The sequence below is a fragment of the Babylonia areolata genome, chromosome 1 (genome assembly GCF_041734735.1).
Source record: "Babylonia areolata isolate BAREFJ2019XMU chromosome 1, ASM4173473v1, whole genome shotgun sequence".
Classification (NCBI taxonomy): Eukaryota; Metazoa; Mollusca; class Gastropoda; order Neogastropoda; family Buccinidae; genus Babylonia; species Babylonia areolata.
In genome coordinates, this window is record NC_134876.1 from 70,481,953 (window position 1) to 70,494,217 (window position 12,265).

General features: G+C 37.2%; 1 protein-coding gene across 1 annotated transcript; it reads right to left on the minus strand.

The window, feature by feature from the left end:
• Positions 1-778: 778 nt before the first annotated feature.
• Positions 779-10,980, minus strand: LOC143286728 (glutathione S-transferase omega-1-like). The gene is made up of 5 exons (XM_076594449.1): positions 10,844-10,980; positions 5,579-5,684; positions 3,511-3,733; positions 2,060-2,183; positions 779-1,094 (listed from the first exon to the last, which is right to left on the minus strand). Exons 1-5 carry the CDS (start codon positions 10,872-10,874, stop codon positions 847-849), a joined length of 732 nt encoding a protein of 243 aa, XP_076450564.1. The 5' UTR covers positions 10,875-10,980; the 3' UTR covers positions 779-846.
• Between the last annotated feature and the right edge of the window lie 1,285 nt (positions 10,981-12,265).

Below are 12,265 nucleotides of genomic sequence, written 5' to 3' on the forward strand. Positions count from 1 at the left end.
GCTAGATATAAACATAACAAAACTTTACAGCAGCTCAATCCAATGATATTTCCTGTCAGACTTGTCTGAAACAAGTTTTTCTGTTCTGAAATTCTAGGCTTCTTGAGGTGCTCTTGTATGGCTTGGTTATTGTTTTATATGAAAGCTTATACAGTTATAGAATACATTCATCATTCAACAGTTGCTCATAACCAGTATGAAAGCATCCGGAGAGATGATAATGAAATATGAATGAAAGTGGTGTGACACTGAAATGCTGTAAAGAATATGTTCATCATTTAACAGATGCTCATTACTGGTTTGAAAGTGTCCAGAGAGATGATAATGGAATGTGAATAAAAGTAGTGTGACACTGAAACCTTGTCCAGCACTGAGTAAATGAGGTGGGGATTGAGGCTGTGTGTTGGTTTGAAACCTCGTCTGTACCAAGTAATTGTGTTTGAGATGAGAATGTGTGCTGGTGTAAAACGCCCTTCTGCATTGAAAAACTGAGCTGGACTCCTTTGGAGTCTGGGATCAGTCAGCTTGAGATTGATGAATGATAAATATTATGTTCTTGTATCTTGTCTTGACTGAAAGTTGAGAAAATAAAAATTGGAATAAAAGAAAAAGTATGGTGGCTTCTATGTATGTGTGTGAAGGACACAAGTTTCATTTAGAAATTTTCCTGGGCAAAGGGAAAGGAAAGGGGGTTGATATCGCCGTAATGGGATCAGCACCTGTTTTGATCAAGAACTGTTCACAATGAGAAGACATCATTGAAATAACTCCCCAGCAATTAGACAGGACTTTCATTTTAATCTGACAATATTTTCATCACAACAAACCTTGGGGAAAACAAAAACTTCAGGGCTCAAGGCCAAGATCATACTTTGGCTTGTTATCAACAATAAAAGAAATGATAAACTCATTGTGAGTGTCATCACTGAAGGAAGTTGCCTTGACTGATGGCTGCTGAAGCATGGTTTGCATCCAAGAGAACATCTTGGGGAAGTTGGTCTCGGATGGAACAAGGGAGGAGCAATACTTCTGTATTGCTGCTATTCGCTCAAACCACGGCCACATCATCAGGTCCACCATAGCCACTTTGTCTCCTGAACACAGATAACAGGTCACATATCACTGACAGTTGATTACCAGATACTGTGAATTCCACCTCATATAAATGCATGTGCTTTCATTAACACACACATATAAATTTGGATACATAATAAACTCATCAATTTGCTTCTATGTCAAAGTGGAGTTAAATCATTTGTTCAACAAGTGAACTGATGCAGAAATAAAACTGTTTTCTGTTCTTCAGTTTTAAATGTGGGAGTCCTGTTGTCTCTTCAAGAACATTAAAGTTGACAGTATGGTTGAGTCCATGGCTGTCAAGTGAAATCAAGTCTGCTTTTTGTATGACTTGTTCAGAAAACACAGTTAGTCTAACCCGTCTTACACCTAATATCTTGTTACACACATTCTTGGTTCTTTTCAACTTCAGATGATCAACAACAACAAAATCCAAAAACAAAAGTTGGCAAAGAAAATAGGCACAAGTTCAGTCATACTCATGCACATAAAACTAGGACATGCCTCTGATGATTGACCATTCCATCAATTTTTTGCCAACAGATTAAACAAAAAGTAATGTGAACACAAACATAATTATGCATGACACACAAATTATATGTAATAACATGCATACAAAACCAGAAAATGTCAACAGGCATCCTGGGTGCAAAAAAGAATACATTAGAGTAAGAATGCTCAATTAGCAAGACGAGAAAGGGGGGGGGGGGGGGGGAATTAAGGCTTTCAAGAAAAAAATAAAGGTAAATGGACCATCAAACAGAAAAGAAATAAGACAACAAAAGGAAAAGGAAAAAACCAGAAACAAATACAGCAATAGAAAGACAACAAAAAGAAAAGGAAAAAACCAGAAACAAATACAGCAATAGAAAAGAAGAAATTTCTTGCACAGAATATCCAGGAAGTGGGGACACTGCTAGCAACAGAAAAGGTCCATGACATTCCCTGGGCCCCAATGATCAGCTAGTATATAGTGACTCACCCCCAAAGAATTTTCCACGGACTGCAATTTGTTCTTCCAGATTGTTCATAGCTTTGATCAGCGTGTCCTTTGCCTCTTCATCCTTGCCATCAGAACGCATGAACTTGTAGAAGTTGGCTGCAAGCTGTTGACATAAATAGAACAAAATTATTATAACTTGTACTTAATTACTTACTGTCTGTGTAGGGCAACTATGAAAAACTGCCACTCATCTGTTTGGGGCCAGTCTCTGAATGGTATCTGAAGTGAGCTTTAGGGTCTTGAGTTCTTTGACTGTTCTGCACCAGGTGTTCTTAAGCCTTTCTCTCTTGCATCAACTTCTAGTGTCTGGTGAATGTCTGTCTAGGTGATGTTACTTTGCTTTCCTCACTGGACATGTCCAATCCATTTCAACTGCCTTCTCATGATGGTTTACAGACTGATCTTCTGCATCTGATATTACTGCTTGTGTGGTTGTGCTTATGTACATTTGTTCACATGTTTCAGATGGTGATTGACACTGATAAGTGTGAAGTTGGTTAATGGTCTATTTTAAAATTTCTATACAATGTCTTAATATACAGAAAGCCAGTTTTCACAGTTCACATTTCAAGCTTTTAAAGCGTATACATTAAGTGCCAGGCAGTAGACACTGATGTCAATTTTCAAATATCTGCACACCACTGACCTGGATGTGTCACCAGTATGTGCATGCTTTTGGACCATTATTCATTTTTATTCTTGTTATTTAAAGCCAAGCCAACTACACATGGTCATATCTGGCTGAAAATATTCCAATAAAAAATATGAAAAATAAAAGCAAAAACAAAGCTACCATCAATATCAATCCTGTAAACCTTAAAAGTTAACAACCTGAGAAAGAAAATTAAGCACAAACAGTTATATACATACACATCAACCATTGACCATTCCATCAATACTTCACCAAATGATTAATTTAAAATAAAATATAACAAAAAGGCAGAAAAAAATGAAGAGAACTTTACTCATTGAATTCACCCAAGCGCCGCTCTGACACAAAAATTCCTCTTGTTAAAACGATTTTCACGATCCTGGATGTGCATGAACCACAAGTAAAGGGAACTAACTTCTCAGTATTTCTGGATGTATCCACATGTAATCTGGAGGAAAAACTACACTTTCTCCATTTTCTACATTAATACGGCATGGAAGTCTGTAAAATGTGTTGAATGGGTTAACCAAAAATGATATAAAAAAAACTGGCATGTATGACCCAAAACTACCAGAGGGTAACTTGCATGTGCCAGGCACTGAAAAATACAAAATGATAAATGGGCCTGATTGTCCAGTCCAACAAAAGACAAAAAATATTTTCACCATTGTCTCACCCTATGGAGGAGTATATGCAGGTTTTTACCCTGGTGCAAATGGTAAACCATCCTGGAAAAAACAAATGTAATCATGTAAAAAGAAGTGTAGAGAGTATTTACTTTCTTTCCAAAGTAGTCGACCAGCATGCTGTCTCGAGCTTTCCTGAAGGGATCTGCAGGAGTCAGCCGGTTGTCAGGATAGACGTCATCCAGGTAGTCACAGGTAATCAGAGACTCATATAAAACCTTGTCGTCCTGTTCCAGTACAGGCACCATACCAAGTGGGTTCCTCTCCAAAAACCAGTCTGGCTTTTCTCTCAGGTGCACGTTAACCGTTTCATGTCTGGAACAACAGGTACAGGCGGTGGCTTTTATACTCACTTCATTGATTAGAGAGAAAGCAGGAAACACTTGTAAGGGTGCATCAGATTTTTTTTAAAAGGCTACATAAGTGTATAATACATGTAATATACATCTTAGACCTGTGTACTATGTATATGATTATTTAGTAAAGGCATTTGGTCCTTTGCTGGCTGGTTTTGCATGATAACTGTCATGATAATGCGTATCTGGTGTAATAATTGCCTAATCTGAAATGCATCTTTATGTTGAAGTCATATCAGGCCAGGGTTAGCTGTTAAATAAAATTTGTGAAAGGACACTGAAAGTAATTAATTCTATTTTCACAGGCAGGTTTCAGCAAAGTTGTCTGCAGTACAGCCATTTATTGCCAGATTTTCTGTATGATAGTCAGTTGTGTTTGACTATGACCATCAGAATAGCAGAGGAGGTAACTGCTGTCTTGACTATCTGGGCTAGAATTTTAATATAGTGGAGAATGTCTTGCCCAAGTTAATCCCCACTCTCTCGGCCAAGAGGGTTTAAGGACAGCCGAGTTGGGATGGGTCACAAAGGCCAACTAGCCTCCCAGGCTGCAGCACTTAGAGCCAGTGCAATTTTACTTTCCAGTTTGAGAGTTATAGTCCTTCACAAAAGACTAAGCTGTAAATTGTTACATCAGATTATCTAATGTTCTACTGACAAACAAAATTGTCAACAATGTTGGATTCAAAGACTTCATTCCAGGTTTTGCATATGCTTATGGTAAAGTTCTCACTGAAGTTTTAATCAAACATTTAATTACACATACTTGACTGGTGCAGACCCCAGCAGGGGTCTGATTCCCTGTCCTGTTCAAACTACTACTCCTGAGAAGGGGAGAAAACGAAAGTACATGTGGCTAGTTACCTAAGTTCTCGTGAAAGTTTTAATCAAACATATGGTTTGAAAGGTCTCAGGACTCTTTCTTTTTGCTAATATCTTTCTTTGTTTTGCTCTTGCCTTACCAGATATATCTTAGTGTGTGGTCAAAGATTGCTTTGGATTTTTTCTCTGTTCTGATTTCAATTTGAAAGACAAATTTCATACTATACTTGCATACAGCAACAACATGACAGCAAGGAAAGGGTTAAATGTCACTGTCAGGTAAATGCAAGATGCATGGAAAGAGAAGGATGTAGTGGCTTCAGAAACTTATGCACAGTATGCCTTAATATTAACATATTTCTTTATGTGTGAGTGTGTGTGTTTAATGTAGATAAATGTAAATCATATGTATGCAGATAAACAATTTGTTTTTCATGTAAATCGTAAACCTGGTTTACATCAAAATGGAGACTATCAAGTTATGAAACTTCAGGGATTTTTTCTCCTCCAAAACTGATATCTTTATACTGTACTCTGACAGCTGACTTTTGTCTTTAGAAAACCTAGCATAAAGTGAAACACATAGAATGTTATTAAATAAATAAATAAATAAATAAAAAAGTGTTTTGCTATAAAATGAGGAGGATTATAAACAAGCCTGAAATAAAATCCATTTCATCATTATCAATAACCTCAAGCAGCCTGAGAAAGGGCAGTTAACAGACAAAATTGTTTAATCTTTATGACAACTCATGGCAGCATCTTCTAGCATACTGACAATAAAACTAAGGCATGTAATCATGATGGGTTTTCATCTTTAATGACAGAAGAGAAACAGCAAGCAAATCATCATGAATATATATATATATTTTTTTTTTTATCAAACTTTAGAATAAAATCTAAATCATTATTTCTAACTTTAGAGCATTATCTCACTTGTGCAGCTGAAGGGTAAAAAAGAAAACTCAAAAGGGTATCTCACGGAATGTTTTTGTGGGCCAGGACAAGTCGTGTTCGCTGAGCATAAGGACAGAAGCGCATGCTGTACAGGCGCAGTTTCCCCTTTGTCAGAGGAGGAAACTCTGACCCTGGAAACAGATAAGTCTATTAATTTTAATTCATTTGACATTCGTTGTAAATCAGTTCCACTCAATATGACCAATCAATGTAGAGTTCTGATTTTGACATTGTTTTTTTTTTTTTTAATTTGTAAGGTGGTTTTTTTTCCTTGTCCTTTGAAAAAACAAACAATACCCTTACTCATGTAAACCAGATCGTATGTCGTTAAAAAGTTAGGTGTGCAATCCCAGTGGTGCTTGGTGGGTGGAGCACTGGTAGAGACTCGTCCTTGGTCATCATCTGTGCAGCCATGCTCCAGTGCCTGAACCTTCTTCATATATATGTATAATACACATGCACAGGATCAAGTACACAAAGCTCCTGTAATCCATGTCAGAGTTTGGGGGTGGGGGTGGAAAGAAGCAATGATTAAATATCCAACAATGCATCAGTCACATTAGTCATCAACAAACTGATGATAATTAAGAACCTTGAAGAAGAGAATATGTGTGCAGAAGTTAGAATAACAATAATACTGATGATAGTGATAGTGATCATAATAATGATAATTGATACTTATTATATAAAAATGCATAAAAAGAAAAAAAAGAAAAGAAATTTATCAACGAAAAAGCCAACTCTTTCCAGTCATACCAAATGTCCAAAGAACTTGAAATTTATTGCAACAAAACAAAAAAAAACCAGTAATTTCACAAGTCTACATGGCAGTTGTAAATTAAAAGTAATATGATCCTTCTACAGTTCTAGAATAGACATGAGAGTTATATTTGATAATAAAATGAAATTTGATAACCATATCCATAGCATAGCTAATAAAGCCAGCAAGATGCTGGGAATATTTCTTCTCAGACAAAGGTTTTCTAGGTGACTAGTGTAAACACACAGGTCTGGTAATGTCGTTTTGACTTGGAGTCTCCATTTAAAAAGGCAATCTGCTGTGTTTGAGAAAGTACAGAGAAGGCAACTGATGCCAGTACTTTCTCAATTACATCAGATTGTCTTTTTTCAAATGGTAATACCAAATGAAAAGGTGATCTGGCATGACTGAGAAAATTGTGTAATGACCTGAAAAATACCTCATACTGAAAGATGGTGCATGGAAAGCCTTACTGCTTGGTTTTCCTATTTAGCCCCTGTATAATACTGAACTATAAGACAGGCTAGTTTGGAAACTCAACTTAGAAAAGCCCCATAAAGCATCAATCTTCTCAATGAAAAAGCAGTGCATTTGGAGATATCAAATAATAAAGGGAGCTTTTTCATAGGTTTTGTATGGAAATGAATATCTATAAGAAAACATTCCATTCCGAGTTTGACACAGGTCAACAATATGTCAACATTACAACATAACATTTGAGTAGCTAGTAGGCTCTTGTCCTCTGTGCACATTTCTATGCAAGATGATGCCACATATCACAATCATCATTGCAGATACCATCATTCTAACAGGTCATTGGGAGTTTGCAAAAAGCATACTGAGCAGATGTTGTCATGATCAGAATCAAATATGTTGACCCCCGAAAAAGAAGTATGGCTGCCTACATGGCAGGGTAAACACGGTCACACACGTAAAACTACTAAAAGCCCACTCATGTGCGTATACAAGTGAACGAGGGAGTTGCAGCCCACGAACGAAGAAGAAGAAATATGTTGCACTTAAGTGGCCAGTTTAGGCCATCATCACAACAGATATAACTTGGAAGAGTGCATGCAACCTAAATTTTGATTTCATTTTTTCCAGTGGTGAAGGACAGGGAACTTTTAACAACTGCTCCAAATGCTGCAGTGGTCCCTGCACTGATAAATTCAAATTCCAAGTTGTTCCATTATGTTGCTGTTCTTATGCAAAATGTATTCTTAAATTGTTCCTTTTTGCCAAATCAACTGCAAAGACTGCTGTTCTTGATTGTTCTTCTTTCTACCATGTTCTCAGATTCATAATCACTGTAAATCATTGGTTTGGATCTTCTTTTGCTCTTATTTGCAGGTGTCAGGATTTTTTTTTTTTTCTGGTGATAAGGCTGGAAACTCTACAGTCATATACAGGACAGTGAGGTGGATACACTTGTTTGTGCCATGCACCCATTCATCTCTCATCTCATCTCAACTATCCCTTGACCCGTGGGTGGGTCGTTGGGGCACCATCGATGACTGCCTGGTCAGCTCGTGCCACCTGCCTCGGTCCTCAGCGGCCCTTTGAGTTGTGGCAAATGGCAGGCCCGTCCACTCTTTGATGTTGTCCTCCCACCGCTTAGACTGTCACTAAGTTTCAAGGTTCTTCTGTAGGGCAATGTGATCTTGGATTTGGAAGGAGTGAGTTTCATGGTAAAGGCAACAGTAATCCGCTAAAAGGCATAACGTTGACAATGGACAAAGGCACTTTGTTGATATCCAACACAGAAAGAGTAAAGGACCCAGAACTGTTCATTGGGAGATGCCTAACAGTACTGTAAACTACCTTATAAATGCCCAGTAGAAAAAGCCCAATCCCCGTTTTTGGTTAAAAAGTGTGCACAGGGTAACACTTTCTGAATGCCCTTCCCCCTCTTTGAAAAATTATTCTTATAAAGAATAAAATTATCATGAAGTAACGATGAATCAGTTTGCCGGTTTTTTATTTTACAAAGCAGTGCATTTTTACTTTGGACATAACTAATACAAGCATGAGATGTTGATGTGTCTATAATAAACCAAGTGACACACACACACACACACACACACACACATCAACCAGAGTGTGTGTGTGTGTGTGTGTGCATGTCTGTGGATATCACTTTGTGTGTGTGTGAGTGAGAGACAGACAGAAAAAGAAAGAATGATGAATGAAGGCGACAGAGAGAGGGAGAGAGAAAGAAAGAGTGAAGGGAGGGGAGACTTCAGCACTGAAACATGTCCATTACACTTTTGAACAAAATTATATTAAATGTCACCAGTTTTACAAGAAACTTCTAATGCATTGCTCAATAAACGCCCAGTTGTAGGCAAGTCGGTGATGGCCGTGTTACAGAAAAAACACACCATAGTAGTAGTAGTAGTAGTGTAAGGACTGGCATTTGACTGCCTAGGTCTCACAGCCTTTTTTATGTCCCCTTCAATATCGGTCTCCTTTTATTTGTCGGATACATACATGTTTTCTTTTACACATACTATAAATCACTCGTCAAAGTCAATAAATTTTTCTTTTAAATTGATGTTCATGTCAAGGAGATTTTTGAACACATTAGTATTTTGTGCAAAGTTTAGTTTCAACAGGTAGTGCATTCCATATTTGTGCAATTCTATTAGCTAATGAATAATAATTTTCCTTTGGTTAGTATTAGTATTACAGTGCTCTCTACAAATTTTCATCACTGAATTTCTTGTACTCTCATAATCTGACATTCTAAAAATATTATTTACACTGACTTCATTATAGCAATTTAACATTTTGTATGTTTCTGTTAAATCCCCTCTTAGCTTTCTACCCTTTGATGAATGCAGATTTAAGTATATAAGCCTCTGTTGATAGCTCATATATCTGCATTCTTTTAATAACTTAGTTGCTCTTCTTTGTACCCTTTCTATAGCTATAGATTGTCTCTTGAGGTATGGCTGCCACACAATATTACCATATTCCACTTGTGATCTAACTAATGCTTTATTCAGTTTAAGAAATATATCTTCACCTAAATAGGTAAATGTTCTCTTAATTATTCCTATCATCTGGTTGGCTTTATTTATTATGTTCTGTATATTATGTCAAATGATAGTTTATTATCAAAAATTATGCCAAGGTCTTTCTCACTGTCCTGTGAGGTGTCTTCCATTATCATTATGGTATTTGTTTTCTGGATTTTTTCTTCCCATGTACATTACTTCACACTTTGATACGTTAAGATATAGATTCCATCTATCAGTCCAGTCTTGTAACTTATATAAGTCCTTTTGTAATGTAGTATTATTTTGTGCATTGCCGTAAAGTTAAGTATCATCAGCAAATATTTTGCATTTGCTTTCTATACTTTCTGGAAGGTCATTTAGCACTGGGCCAAGTATGCTACCACTAACATGTTCATTTGTTGACATATTTTTCTCAAATTCTGTCTACCTGTTAAATACATAAAGCAACTGTATGGTGAAACTTAGTAAAGATCGGTTTCTGCAATGGGTAAAATACACCAACTTCCAAAAGAGGGCGTGGACATTCGAAGGGCAGATTACAAATACAATACTTTGTTTTCTCTGAGTAACGTGTCCTAGAAACAGAAACAAGTCAGGTTCAAGTTACGACTTCAAATGTGCTTTGCAATCTCATAGTCATTAAAAAAATATATTAAAAAAATAAAAATAATAATAAAAAAAACTTTTGATTCGGTGTTACGACGAAAAACGGTAAATTACATGAAAATGTGTGGTGTCATTACGGGGTTATGGCGGTGGTCTTCCGACTACACCACAATTTACCTATTCAGAGTGGATGACAAAGGTCAAAATTATTGATTGTAATGTTATGCTACACTTCATGCCTGCACTGCAGTTTCAGTTTTCAGTAACTCAAAAAAAAAAAAAAAATTTAAATTACAAAACTCATTTACATATTTATTGATTTTTCAAGCATTGCGCACTCAATGTTGAAAAATGCATCAGACATATGTGGGGACTCTCTTTTTCTTCCCCACATCAAGCGGGCAAAAGGCCTCGTCAGGCCTGCACGCCTTGATATGATATGATATGATATGATATGAAGGAGGCGTCACTGCGTTCGGACAAATCCTTTTACGCTACACCACATTTGCCAAGCAGATGCCTGACCAGCGCTTAGTCAGGCCTTGAGAGAAAAAAAAGAAAGATAAATACATAAAAAAAGAACTACTACTAATAATATATATAAGGCGCAAAAACTTGAAGAAGTCAAATATAAGCGTACATAATAATAATAATAACAATAATAATTAAATAAATAATTAAATAAATAAACAAACTGCATTGCAATGTACACGAAATGTACCGTACATTTGGATCCAGAAATTTAGGATGCTAAAATTAGATATTACAGGGTAATTACCAGCAACTTGTCATTAAATTTTTTCAGGTGCCACTTCAAGTGGTCTGCACTGCTAAGGTCATGACCCAACAATGGCGAGCTTTTCGTTGAGATGACGAGTTTCCAAGTCTCAAAAACACTCACCTTTCTTATAGACCTTCTCAGTCACAGACATGGTCTTTTTTAGCAGCAACCTTCAACATGCGACTGAATGCTAAGCCAGCGACTCTCCTTCTGACACCTGTTGGGCCACTTCGTCACAGTACCTTTGTGAATCAGGGATATTTCCGGTGTAACACAAACTTTTATCCCCTACGAGAATCTTATACCGGGGTAACGAGAAAGCGATAAACTGAAAAAGCGAGAACGTTTATTGTTATCATTACACAAATGGATGGTACCAAATAATACTGTTTATGAACACCCAGGACAGTAACATTCACAGATAAAAGGGAACAGAAATATGCATGGGAATGGAGAAAAAAAACTCCAGATGTGTGTGTGTGCCAGTGTGTGTGGGTGTGTGTGGACACTTGTACATATACGCAGGCACATATTTGAATATGTGCTAATGTAACTGTGTACTGGTTCACTGTGTGCGTGGCCTATTTTCTTTCATGTCTTCATTTAAATCTTTTGCCTATCTTTCCATGCACTCTATTATAATGTATATACCTATTATTATCATTGTTATCACTAATATCATTATTATTATTATCATCATCTTTTTAATTATTTTAAACACTTTATTTTGATGATTTAGATAATATTATTATATTTTTTCTCAAGACCTAATCAGTCATGCAGTGTGTTGGGTTATGAGTAGATCAGTCGGACATCTGCACCTTTTTGTTTTCTCCGCCAGTCAGTGTGGCAGGGTGTACATGGATGTGTCTGCACACCCGGACACCTTTTTTTTTTTTTTTTTTTTGTGGCCTCCGTCCTCGTCCTCCCACCCCACCCCCCCCCTTTTTTTTTCTTCTTTTCTTTTCTTTTTTTTGGGGGGGTGGGGGTGGGGGTGGGGCCTCCATCATCCTCTTTTTTTCCCCACGTTTTCTTTTTTGTCTTCGATCTTTTCTTTCCTTTTTTTTTCTCTCTCAATAAACTATTAAATACGCTCTTCACTCACACCACGACTGATAGCTTGCGTTCATTTTTTCCTTTTGTCTGACGCAACAATTGCCCCAGGGTGTATTGTGGCATGTCAGTCTAGGAACGTTTGATGACCGGCTGTATACAGTTGTCTGGGTTTATTGTTGCTCTGCTAGTGTCACGGCGTGTTGCTGAGTGCATGCATTCCTGCCGGAGTGTTTTATTGTTGCTCTGGTGTGTTGCTGCATGCATTCCTGAGTGTAACAGGTGGTGATTTCTGTCTGGGTTTATCATAGTTATTGCTCTAATGTGAGCTGCAGTCTTAATTATTTTTTTCCCTTTCTTTTCTTCATTCTCACCCACAACATCCATCCGCACATCTCTCACTCCCCCCTCTCCCTCTCCACCTCTGCCCTCTCCCATCCCACTCTCGTTGTCGGTGAGTCATTTGTGGTGTGTGTGCGTGCGTGCATG